Source organism: Pelodiscus sinensis, chromosome 22 (genome assembly GCF_052426305.1).
Source record: "Pelodiscus sinensis isolate ZL-2025 chromosome 22, ASM5242630v1, whole genome shotgun sequence".
Taxonomy (NCBI): domain Eukaryota; kingdom Metazoa; phylum Chordata; order Testudines; family Trionychidae; genus Pelodiscus; species Pelodiscus sinensis.
In genome coordinates, this window is record NC_143073.1 from 14,613,248 (window position 1) to 14,632,975 (window position 19,728).

At 52.2% G+C, this 19,728-nt stretch overlaps 1 protein-coding gene and 1 non-coding gene across 5 annotated transcripts; one reads left to right on the forward strand and one right to left on the reverse strand.

Moving 5' to 3' along the window:
• Window positions 1-910: 910 nt before the first annotated feature.
• On the reverse strand, window positions 911-6,230 carry TMEM107 (transmembrane protein 107). Of its 4 annotated transcripts, none has more exons than XM_075907004.2 (6): window positions 6,106-6,230; window positions 4,520-4,648; window positions 3,397-3,464; window positions 2,945-3,045; window positions 1,928-2,024; window positions 911-1,834 (listed from the first exon to the last, which is right to left on the reverse strand). In XM_075907004.2, the coding sequence occupies exons 2-6, from the start codon at window positions 4,604-4,606 to the stop codon at window positions 1,765-1,767; spliced, it is 423 nt and encodes a 140-aa protein (XP_075763119.1). In that variant the 5' UTR covers window positions 4,607-4,648; window positions 6,106-6,230; the 3' UTR covers window positions 911-1,764. The 4 variants fall into 4 exon arrangements, with proteins under 4 accessions (XP_075763119.1, XP_075763120.1, XP_075763118.1 ...); XM_075907005.2 differs by having other exon boundaries at window positions 1,928-2,021; window positions 4,520-4,652; window positions 6,106-6,221; XM_075907003.2 differs by having other exon boundaries at window positions 4,520-4,652; window positions 6,106-6,221.
• Window positions 6,231-6,334: 104 nt separating this feature from the next.
• Window positions 6,335-6,406, forward strand: TRNAA-UGC (transfer RNA alanine (anticodon UGC)). The gene has a single exon. It is a non-coding gene; the product is annotated as a tRNA-Ala (tRNA).
• The last annotated feature ends 13,322 nt before the right edge of the window (window positions 6,407-19,728 follow it).

Consider the following 19,728-nt stretch of genomic DNA (forward strand, 5'->3'; position numbering starts at 1 on the left):
CCTTACACCCTGACCCTCTGTCCCTGCCTGAGCCCCTCAACCCCACCCATACTCCAGAGCCCTTACACCCTGACCCTCTGTCCCAGCCTGAGCCCAACCTCACCCATACTCCAGAGCCCTTACACCCTGACCCTCTGTCCCAGCCTGAGCCCCTCAACTCCACCCATACTCCAGAGCCCACACTCACAGCCAGAGCCCTCACACTTCTGCACCCTAATCCTCTTCCCCAGTCTGACCCCCTCCTGTACTCAGAACCTGTTAGTCTCACCCCCATCACATCATTTTTGAGGTGCACCAACAGGGAGGTGATGTAATGCACATCCTGTCCATGTTACACGTCCACTCCACATTGGTGCACATAATAGAATTCATTCTGCTCAGGTGTGGGGAAAATTAGAAGGAACATTGGTTGTGGGGAGGGACGGGAATGGGAGAAGAGAGAGGCAGATGGACATAGTGATTCTATCTTTTTTCGGTATGGTTTTATGAGAAGCAATCTCATGCCAGGCATATCCTGTTTCCTGGTACAACTAAACCCTTGCTTTAAGTTATAAATAGGAGGAAGCTGCAAACCAAATTTGGTGCTCCTAGCTCTTACCGTTTAGGAGGAGTTCTTGAGCAAACAGATGGATGAACAGACAAATTCTCTCAACTATATAGTAGATAATACATGCCCCTTATTTTGGAAGATGATGGTCACAGATCATAATGATGATGCCATAAGTCTATTTCCTATTTTACTTCAGGACAACTCACCTTTCCCACAAGAACCCCATCCTATACTTGTTTTCAGTGGGACTTACTTCAAAATTAAGCACAGTCTAAGCCCTGTTAGTCTCAGCTTTTCTGGTAACATGCAATTGGATCTGCATCAAAATGACAGTGGGACCGGAGAAGATGAGAGTTAATGTAGAAGCTTTAAGGACACTGTATATTTACTGTTCTGAGGATTTGTCTGTTAGAGTTCATACAAATTGAAAAATAAAAAAAAAATGACTTTCAGGATAGTTGTCAGCTGAGAACTACGAAGACTGTTGCAATGGCAAATGTGAATCATTTCTGGAACATTTAAGATTTAGTTTAGTAAAACAAGTGCTATTTGTGTTTGTATGTATAATTTAGTTCTTCCCATTCTTAATGCACGGCTGCTGCATCTGCAGGCAATGAGAATTATGTACTGTTTTCTCAACTGATAAAAATCAAGTTTTAAAAAAAAATTACACAGAGCATACTCTCTTAGATGTTGTAAAATGCTGTACCAAGGAGTAAATGTACATGTTTTAGAGATTAGATTAGATTTGCACTGTTGCTTGAAGAAATACGTGAAGAAGTAACAGTGGGAAAGTTGATTTAAATCAATGATTTTTTCCCTATGATTTAAATCACCATGATTTAAATCAATCTATCCAGGTAACACCTGCTGCCACTGTGGTCTTGGGATGGCGCTGCAGACACCCACAAACTGAGGTAGGCTGCAGTACTGCCTGCTGCCAGTGGGGGCCGATGCAGGCTCCCATGGGACAGGTGGAATACCACCTGCTACCATTATGGGCTCCTGGGGGGGTGCCACAGGCTCCTATAAGGATAATTCAGTCCCACCCCTAGAGATAGAGGACCAGGTCCTGATCCCCTATGCAGCTACCCCACAGCCAGCTGCCCCATTTAGCAGTGGTAGGCACTGGTCAGCATATCCACTTCCGCACTCCCCAGCTCCAAGCCCCTGGGGCCAGCAGCACACAGCTCCCATGGGGGTCCAGCTCCACTTCACAGGGGCTTCCTCTTGAACCCGAAGACAGACACGAAGAGCAGGATCTCGAAGGCAGCAGGCAGGGCACTGGGAGCACAAGAGCAGATGGGGTCAGTGTCTGTCACAAGCGGGATGTTCCCCAGGGGCTCATCCTGCCCCCCCCCCCCAGGGGGCATCTACCTGCAGAAGGCAAGGATGTACCAGTAGGTGGCGCTCTCCCAGCGCTCTATCACAAAGAAGGAGAGACAGATGGAGGCGCTGCAGTGGGCAGCCACTGCTGGGAGAAGCCGTCAGGGAAATAACCCATCAGAGAGAACAGGTCCTGGGAGACAGGCACTTGCCATCTAGAGGTGCTGGCTCCCATCTGGCCCCAGGGCAGAGACTGGGTGGCTCAGGGGGATGGGGAATGGGGCACGGAGCCTATCCCCTCTAGGAAGCATTGGATCCCATCTGGTCACAGGGCATAGACCGGCTGGCTCGGGTGTGGAGAATAGGGCACAGGGCCTTTCCTTGCTAGGGGACGCGGGTTCCTGGAGCGGTGTGTTGTGCTCTTGCCAGTCTCCAATGCAGGCAGGGGGAAGGGGCTGCAGCTCCTGAAGGAGGTGCCACTGACCTGCAGAAGGCAAAGATCCACCAGTAGAGGCTGCTCTCCCACTGCTCGAAGAGGAAGAAGAGGAGGGCCACGGCAGCAGAGGCATGGGCCCCAGTGGCTGGGGGGAGCAGAGTCAGAGACCAACAACAGGGACTGATTGGAGAGGCAGAGGTGGGCCCAATCTCTCCACTGCATATGCCAGCGATGCCAGCCAGGGTGCTCTATTGAGTGACACCTTGTCTTTCCCATTCCCTGTCCCCCTGAGCCAGCCAGTCCCTGCCCTGGGGCTGGATGGGAGCTGATACCCCCAGAGGGGACAGGTCCCTACCCCATTCCTTCCCACTCCCCGAGCCAGCTGGACCTTAATGGGAGATGGCACCCCTAAGAGGGAACATGTCCCATACCCCACCAGCCTATGGAGGTCAGCACCAACGCCCAGAACAGAAACAGGGTTACCCCTGAGCAGCTAGTGCAGACCAGAGGTAGCGCCTCCTGGGGACAACAGTCACTATCCTGGGAAGAGGGGAAAGCAGGTATGTCCCCAGGGGTTGATGTGAACACCAGTGCGGGGAGGGGGTGCAGAGATCAGCAGGGCAGAAGGATACAGAGCAGGCTCTGCGTGTTGTTGAACATGGATATCCCAGAGAGGAAGCCGGCCAGCTCCACGGCGAACAAGCCCAGCGTCACTGACAAGGCCACCACCAGCCTGTGAGGGTCAGTGCCAACGCCCAGAAGAGAGAGAGAGTTACACAGGTGCAGGCTGGAGAGCATAACCCCCCCAACTGCCCCCACCCCAGAGCCTACCAACCCCCACTCCCAGGCCAGTTCTGCCTGTCTCAGTCTCTCCACAGGCCCAGCTCCCCTGTCCCTTCTCCCACTGTCTCATGCTGCTTCCACTCTTTGGGCCCATTCCTGCCATCCCAGCATATTCTCCCTCATGCCCTTCCTGGCCCATTTTCCTGTCCCCCCCTCCCAGGTGCCCCCCGATAGGCCCCAAGCCCTGCCAGGCCAGGCCAGTTGACCTCTGGCACACCCGGTCCCTGGCTGACTGACTCACTCCACGTCCTGGCGCTCATACTGCTGCTGGCTGTACTGCAGGGGCAGTGAGGCACGGACATTGTTGTCCTGGAAGATAGGAGGCAGTGAGGTCAGCCCTGCAGGGTGCAGCGTCCTGAGCATACAATTCAGCATGGGAGATGTAGGAAGAACACAGCAAATGCAAGGGAAAGCACACCAGTGGAGCAGACAAGAATCCAAGAGTCCTTAACCCACCAGCTCATATTCCCCTCCCAGAGCTGGAAAAAGAACCCAGGTGTCTCAGTTCCCAACCACCCTTAGCCTCTACCTCCTTGCCACAGCAAGGGCTGAACCCAGGAGTCCTGATCCAGCTTGTTGCTACCCACTTCCCTACAGCCACAACCCCTCCCTGGTTCCTGCGGCCCATGCACTGTATGCTCTTCTCACCTGTGGAAAGTGACTGTATGTGTGTGGGGGGGGAGGGGGGGAGGAATGAGAAGAGGATGCTGGATGGGTGAGATGGGAGCCCTGCAAGGATGCATGTTGGAGGACTGTGTAAACTGGGAGAGGGGGTGCGTGTGTTGGGAAAGCTATAAATGTGTCGCAGATTTGTGCCTCATAGTGGCAGGCGGGTGTTGCCAGGACAGCATACAGCATGTCATACAGGTGTGCATGGTATGGATGGGTGTTGCACGGATGCGTATCACTGGGCCAGGCATGTTGCATGTTGTAGTCATAGGCGTGGTAAGGGTGGGTTTGTTGTATCTGTGTATGCTGTAGATATGGTTGTTGTTATGCGCGTTGTTGGGCTTCGCGTGCATTACAGGCATCATTCGTTAGTGTGGCATCAAAGTTGGCATGCTGTATGGGTGTACAGTACATCATAGGCATGGTTATCAGATGGATATGCACCTTCAGAATGGACATGTGATACAGCTGAACATGAGAAGGGTGGATATGCTTGGGGTGAGCGGGCAGTCATTCTATAAGGGTGCACACCACAAGCATCAGATCGGTGTGCGTTATTGGCGTGGACAGGCAGGCGTGCTGTGTTGGTGTACGTGGTGGATGTCACATAGGTGTGTATTGTCTGGGTGCACAGGTGGGTGTGCAGGGTGTATGTTGTGGGGATCACAGGGGGATGCGCAGTCAGGGTTTCTTACCCGGGACCAGAAGATGGTGATGACGATGACAAGATGAGCTGTGAGGGTCAGGAAGCGGGCAGGCACCAGCCCGCTGACCAGCGCCATATGGCCCGTGTCCCTCACGTGGTCAGGGTCCTCTGGGCAGGTCTGACTGGGGGGAGCAAAGGTGTCAGACTGGGGAGACCAAAGGAAGCACTAGGCCCCCCACCATATTTCTGAGGAGTTTCCCCATCATCTCCCCAGTAGAGCCCCATGTCCATCACTCCTCCACCACCCCAGCTCCTTTTCCATCTCCATCGCTGCCTCCCTGTGGCGCACCCCATTTCACCCCATCCTCACTGCGTGGTGACATCTCCCCTCCCTCATGAAGTCCCCCCCCAATACCTCCCATATCTATTGCCCTACCCCCCCATCATCATCTCTGCATCACCATCTGCACCCCCATCCCCTTGAGACCTCCTTCTCCATTGCCCCCTCCTGTGGAACCCCCCCCCCCGCACTCTTCCCCCCCATGGAACCTCCCCCCGCACTCTTCCCCCCATGGAAGCCCCCCCCCCCCCCCCCCGCACTCTTCCCCCCCATGGAACCCCTCCCCGCACTCTTCCCCCCATGGAACTCTCCTCCCCGCACTCTTCCCCCCCATGGAACACCCCCCCGCACTCTTCCCCCCATGGAACCCCCCCCCCGCACTCTTCCCCCCATGGAACTCTCCTCCCCGCACTCTTCCCCCCCATGGAACCCCCCCCGCACTCTTCCCCCCCATGGAACCTCCCCCCGCACTCTTCCCCCCATGGAACCCCCCCCCGCACTCTTCCCCCCATGGAACTCTCCTCCCCGCACTCTTCCCCCCCCCCCATGGAACCCCCCCGCACTCTTCCCCCCATGGAACTCTCCTCCCCGCACTCTTCCCCCCCATGGAACCCCCCCCCGCACTCTTCCCCCCATGGAACCCCCCCCCGCACTCTTCCCCCCATGGAACTCTCCTCCCCGCACTCTTCCCCCCCATGGAACCCCCCCGCACTCTTCCCCCCCATGGAACCCCCCCCCCCCCCGCACTCTTCCCCCCATGGAACTCTCCTCCCCGCACTCTTCCCCCCCATGGAACCTCCCCCCGCACTCTTCCCCCCATGGAACCCCCCCCCGCACTCTTCCCCCCATGGAACTCTCCTCCCCGCACTCTTCCCCCCCATGGAACCCCCCCGCACTCTTCCCCCCATGGAACTCTCCTCCCCGCACTCTTCCCCCCCATGGAACCCCCCCCCCCCCCCCCCGCACTCTTCCCCCCCCCCCCCCGCCTCCCCCCCCCCCCCCCCGCACTCTTCCCCCCATGGAACTCTCCTCCCCGCACTCTTCCCCCTCATGGAACCCCCCCCGCACTCTTCCCCCCCATGGAACCCCCCCCCCGCACTCTTCCCCCCATGGAACTCTCCTCCCCGCACTCTTCCCCCTCATGGAACCCCCCCCGCACTCTTCCCCCATGGAACCCCCCCCCCCCCCCCGCACTCTTCCCCCCATGGAACTCTCCTCCCCGCACTCTTCCCCCCCATGGAACCCTCCGCCGTGGGACTCCCCCTCTCATAGAAAAGAACCCTCAGCGCTCCCACCCGCGGCCGTGATCCCGCTTAGGCCCCCACGTTGCCCGAGGCAACCGCCTCTACGTGCATCCCTTGGCCTCGCCCCATAGAGAGAGGCGCGCCTGCGCGCTGGGTGGAGATGTCGCGAGAACTTCCCGTCTGACGGCGAGGACGAGTCCTAAATCGCCATCTTGTTTGAGGTCAGGAAGAGGGCAGCGGCCCTATGAAGTTCCTCTGTGGGAGGAACCGTTTCCATGTAGGGGATGTAGCTCAGTGGTAGAGCGCATGCTTTGCATGTATGAGGCCCCGGGTTCAATCCCCGGCATCTCCAGTTTTTTTTTTGTTATTTCAGCCTCTAGCTGGGGGTGTTACCCTGGGAAGCCCTTCCCTGCGGCGAGAGGCTGAAAAATGGTTTCGGTAAAGAAAGGATCCAGGGACAGTGGGAACGATTTATGCCCAGGTATCCTCCAATCAACATGCAACAAAACGGTTTATACCCAGGTATCTGTCAGTCAGCAAGGGGCAAAATGGTTTAACAGACTCCCAGGGCTGGAAGAGACCTCAGGGAGGCATCGAGTCCCGCCCCTGCCCACAGCAGCACCAACCCAAACTAAACCATCCCAGCCAGGGCTTTGGGACATAAACACCTCTAAGGATGGAGATTGCACCCCCTCCCTAGGGAACCCCTCCCAGCGCTTCACCACCCTCCTAGGGAAATAGTTGTTCCTAATGTCCAACCTGGACCTCCCCCACTGCAACTTGAGACCATTGCTCCTTGTTCTGCCATCTGTCACTACTGAGAACAGCCTCTCTCCATCCTCTTTGGAACCTCCCTTCAGGAAGGTGACAGTTGCTATCAAATCCCCCCTCACTCTTCTCTTCTACAGACCAGTGGTTCCCAACCTGTGGTCTGCAGACCCCTAGGTGTCCATGCCAGTACTGTAGGGGATCTGTGGAAAGTTTAGGAAAAGAAAAGAACAGGCCCACCACAGGACTGGGACTTTCCACCAGGCCATTATCGCCCAGGGCTCACTGTTCATAAGCAGTCACGCACACTCTGCCTCCCGCCCTTGAGACTGGATTTTGATACCTCAGGAGGCACCATCTGTCCTCCAGCCACCAGCTACACTGCCATTTATACTCCAGCCCTCTCCCCACTCCCAGCCCTACTCCCACAGTGGGGCCCAATCCTCACTTTCTTTTCTTTTCTTTTCTTTTCCTTTTCTTTTTTTTCTCCCCCAGGGCTCCATGCCCTGCCACAGGAGGAATGCCAGGGCAGGAGCTGCTTTGGCCAGGAGATCCCTCTCTCCATATCCTCTGTGGATGGGCTCAAAAAGGTTGGGAACCACTGATGTAGACTAAATAAGCCCAAATTCCTAAGCCTCTCCTCATAAGTCATATGCTCCAGCCCCCTCATCATTTTTGTTGCCCTCTGCTGGACTCCCTCCAACGCTGTGTCTAGACTGGCCAGTTTTTCCGGAAAATCAGCCGCTTTTCTGGAAAAACTTGCCAGCTGTCTACACTGGCCACTTGAATTTCCACAAAAGCACTGACTTCCTACTGTAAGAAATCAGTGCTTCTTGCGGAAATACTATGCTGCTCCCATTCAGGCAAAAGTCCTTTTGCGCAAAACTTTTGCGCAAAAGGACCAGTGTAGACAGCTCAGATTTGTTTTCTGCAAAAAAGCCCCGTTCGCGAAAATAGTGATTGGGGCTTTTTTGCGGAAAAGCGCGTCTAGATTGGCACGGACGCTTTTCCTCAAAAAGTGCTTTTGCGGAAAAGCGTCCGTGCCAATCTAGATGCTCTTTTCCAAAAATGCTTTTAACGGAAAACTTGCCAGTCTAGACACAGCCCAAGTATTTATATCCAAACATCTGGCAGTCAACAAGTTAAATCTTTTTTCCTGCCAATCAGCAAGGGGAAAATTATTTAAACCCATGCGGCCTTCAATCAGCATTGGACAAATTGACTTACACCCATGTTCCCTCCGATCAGCAAAGGTCAAGATAATTTCAGACCAGCTATCCTCCAATCAACATACAAAGCCACACATCAGCGATTGCTGATGCACTGACTGCATAAGAAGAATGACTGAGTCTTGAGATTACAGGCATAGGGCGGAAATCTAAAAACATATTTTTCATCTATTTATGCTTTTGTATAGTAAACATTAAGGAACAGAATCTCTCTACATTCCCACCCTATCTGTCTATGTACTCCCCCCCAATGCCCTTTGATTTACCTACTCCCCTTTCCTTCCCCCATGCTCTTGCTTAGAAAACAAGAACCCTGAACCACAGCACCTCATCACAACCACATAGAATAGACTCTCTGCAGCAGACTGCAGAGATTATGCTTTTTAGGTAGCTGTGATGGCTGATTGGTTAACGCACTGAATTTGAAATCCCCTGAGATCTCCCTTAGCAGGTTCAAATCCTGTTTGTAGTGATTGGTGCTTTTGCTGGGAGAGACGAGACATGGAGATCTTGCTGACGGAGGGTATGTCTACACTACAAAGTTAGTTTGAACTAACGGACGTTAGTTCGAACTAACTTTCATAGGCGCTACACTAGCGCTCCGCTAGTTCGAATTTAATTCGAACTAACGGAGCGCTTAGTTCGAACTAGGAAAACCTCATTTTACGAGGATTAAGCCTAGTTCGAACTAGCTAGTTCAAATTAAGGGGTGTGTAGCCCCTTAATTCGAACTAGTGGGAGGCTAGCCCTCCCCAGGTTTCCCTGGTGGCCATCTGGCCAACACCTGGGAAACTCGTCTGCCCCCCTCCCGGCCCCGGACCTCTTAAAGGGGCACGGGCTGGCTACGGTGCCCGTGCCAGGTGCAAGCCTGCCAGCACCCAGCCAGCAGACTCTGCACCTGGCATGGATCGAGCCATCCACCCGATGCCCCCCAGCCCTCCCCCTCTTCCCGGGACCAGGCTGGCGGCTCCCGGGAGCTTGCCCGGGACCGCAAGAGGCGGGCACCCGCCTGGGCTAGTGCAGACATCGTGGACCTCGTCCGCGATCTCCGCACTAGGCACAGGAAAGTGGCCGGCTAGGGCAGGAGAGCTGCCAGCCTGGCCACCCAGGAGCAGGTGTGCAGGAGAATCAAGGGGGTCCAGTGAGACCCCCGACCCTGAGCCCTGAGCTTACAATGGCCGTCCTGGGTCAGACCAAAGGTCCATCTAGCCCAGTAGCCTGTCTGCCGACAGCGGCCAACCCTAGGGACTCTGGAGGGGATGGACCGAAGACAGTGATCAAGCCATTTGTCTCGTGCCATCCCTCTCCAGCCTTCCACAAACCTTGGGCAGGGACACCACTCCTACCCTCTGGCTAATACCACTCCATGGACCCAACCTCCATGACTTGATCTCACTTCCCTTTAAACTCTGTTCTAGTTCTAGCCTTCACAGCCTCCTGCAGCAAGGAGTTCCACAGGTAGACTCTTTGCTTTGTGAAGAAGAACTTTCTGTTACTAGTCTGAAGCCTGCTACCCATTCCTTTCCTTTGATGTCCTCTAGTCCTTCTTTATGGGAACTAATGAAGAACTTTTCTGTATGCACCCTCTCCACCCCACTCATGCTTTTAGAGACCTCTATCCTGTCCCCCCTCCGTCTCCTCTTTTCTAAGCTGAAAAGTCCCAGTCTCTTTAGCCTCTCTTCATATGGGACCTGTTCCCATCCCCTGATCATTTTAGTTGCCCTCCCCTCTCCCAGCCTCTCTCTTCCCCTCTCCCACCTCCTTTTCCCAGTCTCCCCCTGTTTTGTTCAATAAAGACAGATTCCATTTTTGAAGACATGTTATCTTTATTTTGTACATCAAGAAGAGGGGCTAGGGAAGGGTAAGTGGAAGGAGGTGAGGGAGGACTGGGCTGGCTCTGTGGGCTTCTGGGGGTGGAAGCTCTCCTGCAGCCCCCCAATTGGCCCCTCTCCCCAGATGGCAGCCTGCGGCAAGTGCAGCCGGGCTGATGGCCGAGTGCTGTGATGTGCCCAGTGTGGGTACTCTGGGCAATCCAAGCCAGGACTGCTTTGCAAGCGGGGCACCCCTGAGAACTGTCTGTCCGGGGTGGGGGTCGGGACCCTTTAAGCACAGCCCTCGGCTAGCCTGAGAAAGCATCTCCACGCTCTAAGTTCTTCTCTGATGCCCTGCCAGCTCTGCTTCCGGCCATCCTTAAGCCCGGTTCAGGGTCCACTAAATGTGGACTTGCTAGTTCGAATTAGCAAAATGCTAATTCAAACTAGTTTTTTAGTCTGGAGCCGTTAGTTCAAATTAGCTTAGTTCGAATTAACTAATTCGAACTAAGTTAGTTCGAATTAACGTTGTAGTGTAAATATACCCTAGGGGTATTTTCTGGGCAAAATTAAGGATGTTAATTATTGTGTAATTGACTAATCGAATAGTTGATGCATTTTTGCATGGACTATTTGATTAGTCGATAGGACGGCACTGCCGCTTTGAAGTACCCTCCCCCCTTCTCTCCTCCTCTGATAGAAGCAGCAAGAGAGGGAGCGACTAGTCGACGAATCCTTAACATCCCTAGATGAAATGCCAAGCAGGCATCTATGAGCTGGACAGGTGGGTGACACAGTAGGCTGCGTATGGGTCAATTCTGGGGCCGGGGGAGTGAGCCCCAAGTCGCAGTGAGGAGCTGGTGATTGCATCCCCTGATGTTCAGAGGCACAGGCCTTGGGTGGTCAGCGTTCAGGAGTCACTCTCTGATTCTCCTTCCACCTAACAAACCCTCCCAGTTGTGGAGGAATCCTGCAGACAGGCCAGGATTGAGGTGCTCCAGAGATGAGGCCGACCTGGTTAGGATGGGTCTGTAGCTGCAGGCTGGAATTGATAACTGCAAGACTGAGCTGCACTGGCATCATCTGACCTGGAGCAAACTCCACCATCATGGCACAGAGAGCCATGTGCTGCCAGCCCCCTACCAGGGCTAGGGCACCGATCCTCCATGTGAATCAGGAGTCACTCTGCTGGTGTCAGAAGTACTAATTTCTCTCTCGCTTACTCCGGAGGGACTCTAGAGTCCCTCCAAGGTCATCAGAGACATTGATTCCCCTCTCACTCAGCACAGTCTTTGGGACAGCATGTGGGCTGGACGAGGAGGGATATTGGCCCAAAAGCTGCCATGGCACAGGCATCCCTGATAATCCTCTTCCAAGGTCCTCCCACCAAATAAACTCCACCCACTTGAGCCACCAGCTTTGTGTACACAGGGAATTTGACCAGCACAGTGTCAGGAATTAGGGCTTGCAGCAGAGCTGAGATCAGTGAGCTCCAGCCCTTTAGCAAGCAACAAGGAACTCGCCGCTAAATTGCAGTTGGCTTGCGGCAGATGTTCCTCCTTAACCAGACAGTCTTATTGACTGGACTGGAGGAACCCACATGGCTGCACCAAAGTCTAGCAGCAATGGTCGATAACCACTCCAAGTCCAAAGCTAAGAGGCTTTGGCATAAAGCAGGCATATCAAACTCAAAGCCTACTGAGGGCTGCACAAATGAAAACTGATAGCTTTCAGGGCCACCAGAGAAAATGTACTTCTATCGGAAAGTCGTAATTATTTATTATTCTAGATTATGTTTTAGGTATATTTTATAATTTTTCAGGTCTTGTTTTAATATAATACCATAACTTGATGTGTAAAATTGTTATTTGCCCATATAAAATCATTTTTAATTTAAATATATATTTAATGTACTTTTTAATTTTTTAAATGATACTTAACTTGTTTGGTTGAAATAAAAACAGGTATAGACCATGGTTAATCAAATAAAACAGGCTTCTGTGAAAATTTCAGATACTTTGTAAGTTTGAGATTTTGCATAAACGTAATATTCATACAATGCAAAAAATGACATATTTATGGATATAAAATTAAGGTACATTTTGTGATTTTATTTGGGAATAAATAAATAAAAAACAAAATGTTAACAAAATATCTCTCTCCTCTCCCCCAGAGCCAGGCACTCCCATACCCCCATTCTAACCCAATTCCCCTCTGCTCCCCCAGAACCCCTCTCCAACCCAATGCCTCATCCCTCTCCCAGAGCCAGGCACACACCCCCTCTAACCCAATGCTTCTCTCTTCCCCCAGAGCCAGGCACTCCCAGCTCCCCCAACCTAATGCCTAGGTCCTAGAGCCACCACCGTACATTTCTTCCTCAGGCACTGGGGCATCATGAGCACAGCTGCCAGCTGTGAGCAGGCGCTTGATACATGTGCAGAGCGGCCGGCCAGCCGTGAGCAGTCACTAAGGAGCCATGCGCAGAGCGGCCGGTGATCTGCACTCAGCCACATGCTCACAGCCACAAAAAATGTCGATCGGGCCACATGCGGCCCTCCAGAGGCCTGTTTGACATGCCTGGTCTAAAGTCAATCCAGGGGTAGCTGCGTGAAATTGACCAACATGGAAGTCAGATGAGATGCTCTGATGGGCCCTTAAAAATTCAATGAAATAATATGAACTAATCTTAATAAGATGCAGCATTTCAGTGACACCTCAAGGTGTCACCCTTTCCCTTCCATGGTGCCATCTGTCCTACTGCTACAACCGATATTGCTAATTAACATAACTGGCCTTATGTGATTCCCATGACTGAACAGGAGAGAAAACTGAGAAAAAAGCCTGGTGCTCAGCAGAGCACTGTTCCCAGTCAATGTGCAGAAGCAGACGGCCTCTGTCTTTTTCATGGCACAGGAGAAGCAGGGGCAGAGTTTGAGAGGTCAAACCCACCCTCTGCTCACCTGGTTTTCTTCATTGTGAATTCTACTTCCCCAGCTGGTATCTGCAGAGGGGAAAAGGAGGGCAAATTCCCTTTGCCTTTAGTTATTTTTCAGGGAGGCACCCTTCAGGGATCTTACCCTGGCGCATCCACAACCACAAGGGGGTATCCTTAGGTGCAATTTGCCAGAAACTGGGAATGGCTGAAAGGAGATGATCACTCGATTCCCTCTTCTATTCATTCCCTCTGGGGCACTGGCCTCTGTCAGAAGACAGGACACTGGGCTAGATGGACCTTTGGGCTGACCCATTGTGGCCGTTCTCATGTTCTTACATCCTGTGTTGCTTTTTCCTCTGGCAAATTCCCTTTTTCAGGGAACAGCATTAAGCATAAGTAGCCAGCTCCCAGATTCCCCTCACCCCCTGCACTCCTGGGCTATGTTTACACTGGCACGATCTTGCGCCAGAAATATGCAAATGAGGCTAAGCATGGAATATCGCCGAGCCTCATTTGCATATCTAATGAGCCGCCATTTTTGCAGAAGAGGCTCTTACTCAAGAAGGAGCATCTACACTGCCCCTTCTAACGCAAGAAAAACCCTCTTGCGCAATGCCGCTATGCTGATTATTTTCAGGAAGAACGGCATTGTGCAAGAGGGTTTTTCTTGCGCAAAAAGGGGCAGTGTAGATGCTCCTTCTTGCACAAAAGCCTCTTCTGCAAAAATGGCGGCTATTAGATATGCAAATGAGGCTCTGTGATATTCCATGCTTAGCCTCATTTGCATATTTCTGGCGTAAGATCGCGCCAGTGTAGACAAAGCCCTGGTTTGTCTATCTGTAACCTTCCCTCTGAGTTCTCAGGCACTGGTGTAGCAAACAAACTAGTGGTGTCTGTCTCCACTATGCTTCCATGGCATAGCCCAATTATTCCCTGGGTCCTCGCATTCATGCACCCCATTTCACATGGGAACACTTAGTCCAAAAAGGTCTTTTCCTGGAAAGTTTGGGAGGGGAAATCAAAGCCTGTTTTGTGGAGTTCTGGTTTCAGTTTATTAGACCATCCATCTGATTTCGCAGCTAGTCAGTTTCACCTAGCTACGGCTGTATAGAGCCAGCGATGTTAGCTAGGCAGAAGAATTTCTCTTCCCAGGAGACTAAACCGGCAGAGAAAAAAATCCACGGTCCAGCAATCTTTGAAGTAGGAATAAGAGATCTCCGGAAAAGGGCTTTTTTCCGGAGGATCGGGGCCAGTGTAGACGCTCTTTTCCGGCTTTTCTAAAAGCCGGAAAAAAGCGGTGGACATTTTTATTTAAATGCCGCGGGGGATATTTAAATCCCCCGCAGATTTCCCTATTACGACCTGTCAAATTAGCATGCCCCTTTCGGAAAAGGGGCCAGTGTAGACGTAGCCTAAAAGTGTGCTCTTGGTGCCATTATCTCAATCACTGATGAAGATGTTGAACATAACTGGTCCCAAAACTGTGGGACCCCCACTGGTTATGCCGCGAGGCTAATATCAATTTCATTCTCCTTCCATTGTGCATGCAACTACATCATTGAGCGCCAAGTGCAGATGTATCTTGAGGGACTCATAGTCAAAAATCTAAACCAAGTCACCTGCCGGAGATAGCCCTGGACAGAATATAAGTGCTATTTGCTGATGTGGTTGGGCGATTTGATTCTGGAAAACCTGAAGGGTTGGATTGACCAGTGTTTAGCTGGTGTTAAGCCAGATCATATTCCTTTTGTCTTCTTTTATTCAGAATGATCAGGACAAGCTGGAGAAATGATCTGAGGTAAATAGGATGAAATTAAGTCAGGACAAATACAAAGTAGTCCAGTTAGGGAGGAACAATCCATTTCACACACACAGAATGGGAAGCGATTGTCTAGGAAGGATACTGCCAAAAGGGATCTAGGGGTCATAGTGGACCACAAGCTAAATATGAGTCAACAGTGTGACATTCTGGGTTGTATTAACTGGAGTGTTGTGAGCAAGACACCATCTAACTGTGGATAGGGGTGCAGGGCCTGGTGAATTGAAGCAACACACGGGGTTACTGCAGGACAGTAGAATACTCATGCAGCATAACAAGGAATACAATCCCCACTTCATCACAATGTCCATCCATGGTTATTAGCCAAGGTGGTCAGGGATGCAGCCCCATGCTCTAGGTGTCCCTAATCTCTGTTTGCCAGATGCTGGGACTGGACAACAGGAGATGGATTACTTAATAATTGACCAGTTCTGGTCATTCTTTCTGGGACACCTGGCATTGGCCACTGTTGGAAGGCAGGACACTGGGCTAGATGGACACTGGGCTAGATGGACCATTGGCCTGAGTTCGTATGGCCGCTGTTATGTTATATTCTGGTTTAAAAGAATAACTCAAATGGCAGAGTTGGCTTTAAGTCAACTTAGGTGTCTCTTTCTAGAAGATCCAGTACAATGGCAAGTTCTCGGACAGGTACAGAAATCAATTCCTGGCCCGTGCTAGGGTGTAGTTCAGACTGGAAGAACCAGGTGGTCTCTCGTGAGTCATCCTGAAAGGTGCAACACTGAATGAAATTACAGCTCTGGTTTGTTTCATGGGCCATTTGCTGGGTAATAGCAGGACAGAATGCCACATTGGTGTAATTACATCAGCTGTTTAGTAAGAGCTATTTACAGAGTTAATGAAACAGTGGCACCATTCCAGCCATGTGCACACAGACCAACTTCTGGTTGCATCCTCCAAATCCTTCTCTCCTGCATCCTATGCTTCTCTGTCTGGGTTCCACATAGGTGTTTGCAGGGTTTGCACCCTTTTAAGAGGCCTAGAAAGACAATTTCCTGCAGCAATTTATTTGCTGTCTGTTAAATGGGAAGTCTGGCTTAGTGGATGCAGTACTGGGGATCTGGGGGTTGATTCCCAGTTTTTCTGCTGCTTTTGCAGCTCTTATCTAAAAACACTTGGTCCCAGTTAGGGTTGCCAGGTATCCGGTTTCCACCCAGACAGTCTGCTTTTTGCTGCCTCTGTCTGGTAAAAAAAACCGGAAGGCTTGTGGGAACATCATTCTTCCCATCATTGGCGGGGTGGAAGAGAGCGGGAAGTGTGGGGATACGTCAAGGTGCAGTGACCTTTTTTTTTTTGCTCAACCAATTTTTTTCCCACCATGTTTGGTATTTTTTTTTGAAAGTATCTGGAAACCCTAGTCCCAATCCATTTCCTTAGCGCCTACAAGGAGAACACTCAGAAAATCAGGAGAATAATAATGATGATTTCAAGCTCTTATCCAGTATTGGCTGACCTTGATGCTGCCCTGCCTGGTGCCTCAGTTTCCTCAGCCATAAAATAGTAAACATAGAGGTGAGCCTGTATTGCAAAGAGCTTTGGGTACGTCTACACTACAGCGCTAGTTCGAACTAACTTAGTTCGAATTAGTTAATTCGAACTAAGCTAGTTCGAACTAACGCATCTAGAACTAAAAACTAGTTCGAACTAGCGTTTTGCTAGTTCGAACTAGTAAGTCCACATTGAGTGGACTCTGAACAGGGCTTAATGATGGCCGGAAGCAGTGCCGGCAGGGCATAAAAGGAGGACTTAGAGCATGGAGATGCTGTCTCAGGCTAGCCGAGGGCTGCGCTTAAAGGGTCCCGACCCCCACCCCGGACACACAGTTCTAAGGGGTGCCCCGCTTGCAAAGAAGTTCTGGCTTGGAGTGCCCTGAGTGCCCACACTGGGCACATCACACCACTCGGCCATCAGCCCGGCTGCACTTGCCGCAGGCTGCCATCTGGGGAGAGGGAGTAATTGGGGGGCTGCAGGAGAGCTTCCACCCCCAGAAGCCCGCAGAGCCAGCCCAGTCCTCCCCATCGGGGGCTCGTACCCCATTCCTCCCTCACCTCCTTCCACTTGCCCTTCCCTAGCCCCCCTTCTTATTGATGTACAAAATAAAGATAACGTTTCTTCCAACATTGACTCTGTCTTTATTGAAAAAAACTGGGGGAGACTGGGAAAAGGAGGTGGGAGAGGGGAAGAGAGAGGCTGGGAGAGGGGAGGGCAACTAACATGATCAGGGGTTGGGAACAGGTCCCAGATGAAGAAAGGCTACAGAGACTGGGACTGTTCAGCTTAGAAAAGAGGAGACGGAGGGGGGACAGGATAGAGGTCTCTAAAAGCAGGGGTTGGGCGGAGAGGGTGCATTCAGAAAAGTTCTTCCTGAGTTCCCATAAAGAAGGACTAGAGGACACCAAAGGAAAGGAATGGGTAGCAGGCTTGAAACTAGTAAGAGAAAGTTGTTGTTGTTGTTGACAAAGCAAATAGTTAACCTGTGGAACTCCTTGCTGCAGGAGGCTGTGAAGGCTAGAACTAGAACAGAGTTTAAAGGGAAGTGAGATCAAGTGATGGAGGTTGGGTCCATGGAGTCCTATTAGCCAGAGGGTAGGAGTGGTGTCCCTGCCCAAAGTTTGTGGAAGGCTGGAGAGGGATGGCACGAGACAAATGGCTTGGTCATTGTCTTCGGTCCATCCCCTCCAGGGTCCCTAGGGTTGGCCGCTGTTGGCAGACAGGCTACTGGGCTAGATGGACCTTTGGTCTGACCCAGGACGGCCATTGTAAGCTCAGGGCTCAGTGTCGGGGGTCTCAGTGGACCCCCTTGATTTTCATGCACACCTGGTCCTGGGTGGCCAGGCTGGCAGCTCTCCTGCCCTAGACGGCCACTTTCCTGTGCCTAGTGCGGAGATCGTGGACGAGGTCCACGATGTCCGCACTAGCCCAGGAAGGTGCCCGCCTCTTGCGGTCCAGGGCAAGCTCCCGGGAGCCGCCAGCCTGGTCCCGGCAAGAGGGGGTGGGCTGGGGGGCATCGGGTGGGTGGCTCTGTGCCGTGCCAGGTGCAGGGTCTGCTGGCTGGGTGCTGGCAGGCTTGCACCTGGCACGGGCACCGTAGCCAGCCCGTGCCCCTTTAAGGGGTCCGGGGCCGGGAGGGGGGCATAGAGTTTCCCTGGTGTTGGCCAGAGTGGCCACCAGGGAAACCTGGGGAGGGCTAGCCTCCCACTAGTTCGAACTAAAGGGCTACACAGCCCTTAGTTCGAACTAGCTAGTTCGAACTAGGCGTTAGTCCTCGTAAAATGAGGTTTACCTAGTTCGAACTAAGCGCTCCGCTAGTTCGATTCAAATTCGAACTAGCGGAGCGCTAGTGTAGCGCATAGGAAAGTTAGTTCGAACTAACGTCCGTTAGTTCGAACTAACTTTCTAGTGTAGACATACCCTTTGAGATCTATTGATGGATCTCAAAATGGTCAAGAGCTCAAAGGGTATGTCTACACTACAAAGTTAATTCGAACTAACAGCCGTTAGTTCGAATTAACTTTAATAGCGGCTATACATGCAAACACTAGTTCGAATTTAATTCGAACTAGCGGAGCGCTTAATTCGAACTAGGTAAACCTCATTCTACAAGGACTAAAGCCTAGTTCAAATTAAATAGTTCGAATTAAGGGCTGTGTAGCCACTTAATTCAAACTAGTTGAAGGCTAGCCCTTCCCAGGTTGCCCTGGTGGCCACTCTGGGTCAAACCAGGGAAACTTTTCTGCCCCCCTCCCGGCCCCGAAGCCCTTAAAGGGGCACGGTCTGGCTACAGTGCTTGTGCCAGTTGCAAGCCTGCCAGCACCCAGCCAGCAGACCCTGCACCTGGCAAGGCATGAGCCAGCCACCCGCTGCCACCCAGCCCTCCGCCTCTTCCCGGGACCAGGCTGGCGGCTCCCAGGAGCCTGCCTGGGGCCGCAAGAGGCGGGTGCCCACCTGGTCTAGTGCGGAGATTGTGGACCTCATCGAGGTTTGGGGGGAGGCCTCCAACATCCACGACCTCTGCACTAGGCACAGGAATGCGGCCGTCTAGGGCGGGATAGCTGCCAGCCTGGCCACCAAAGGCCACATGCGAACCCAGGAGAAGGTTTGCGTGAAAATCAAGTTGGTCCAGTGAGACCCCCCAACCCTGAGCCCTGAGCGTAGAATTTAAGAACATCAGAATGGCTGTACTGGGTCAGACCAAAGGTCAATCTAGCTCAGTAGCCTGTCTGCTGACAGCGGCCAACACCAGCTACCCTGGAGGGGATGGACCGAAGACAATGACCAAGCGATTGTCTCGTGCCATCCATCTCCAGCCTTCCACAAACAGAGGCCAGGGACACAATTCCTACCCCCTGGCTAATAGCACTCCATGGACCCAACCTCCATGTTTTTATCTAGCTTCTCTTTAAACTCTGTTATAGTACCACTCATGCTTTTATAGACCTCTATCATATCCCCCCTCAGTTTCCTCTTTTCTAAGCTGAAAAGTCCCAGTATGTTTAGCCTCTCTTCATATGGGACCTGTTCCAAACCCCTCATCATTGTAGTTGCCCTTTTCTGAACCCTTTCCAAGGCCAAAATATCTTTTTTCAGGTGAGGAGACCACATCTGTACACAGTACTGAAGATATGGCGTACCATAGTTTTATACTTCCCCTCCTCCTTCTTCCCCTGGCTTCCCCCTTCCAGCTCCCTTCTCCCAGGTTTCCCCCTCCTCTCTCCCACCCTCTCTCTTCTCCTCTCCCACCTCCTTTTCTCCCCCAACCCCAGTTTTGTTAAATAAAGAGAGTTTCTATTTTTGAACACACGTGTCCTTTATTTTTTACATTAGGAAGGGGGGCTAGGGAGGGGTAAGTGGAAGGAGATGAGGGAGGAATGGAGCACGAGCCCCCGATGGGGAGGACTAGGGTGGCTCTGCGGGCTCCTCGGGGTGGAAGCTCTCCTGCAGGGCCTCCTGGATCCTGACAGCCCCCCAATTGACCCCCAGATGGCAGCCTGTGGCAAGTGCAGCTGGGCTGATGGCCAAGTGCTGGGCACTCCAAGACAGGACTGCTTTGCTGTCCCTCATCAAGGTAGACAAGCAAGCGGGGAACCCTGA

What these genes read in the sequence shown, in the direction of transcription:
- TMEM107 (XM_075907004.2), bottom strand. Translation starts at nt 4,606, where the DNA reads ATGGCGCTGGTCAGCGGGCTGGTGCCTGCCCGCTTCCTGACCCTCACA. An exon ending in TCACCATCTTCTGGTCCCGG is followed by an intron (nt 3,465 to 4,519) that starts GTAAGAAACCCT and finishes CCTATCTTCCAG; the next exon opens with GACAACAATGTCCGTGCCTC. An exon ending in TACATCCTTGCCTTCTGCAG is followed by an intron (nt 1,835 to 1,927) that starts GTAGATGCCCCC and finishes TTGTGCTCCCAG; the next exon opens with TGCCCTGCCTGCTGCCTTCG.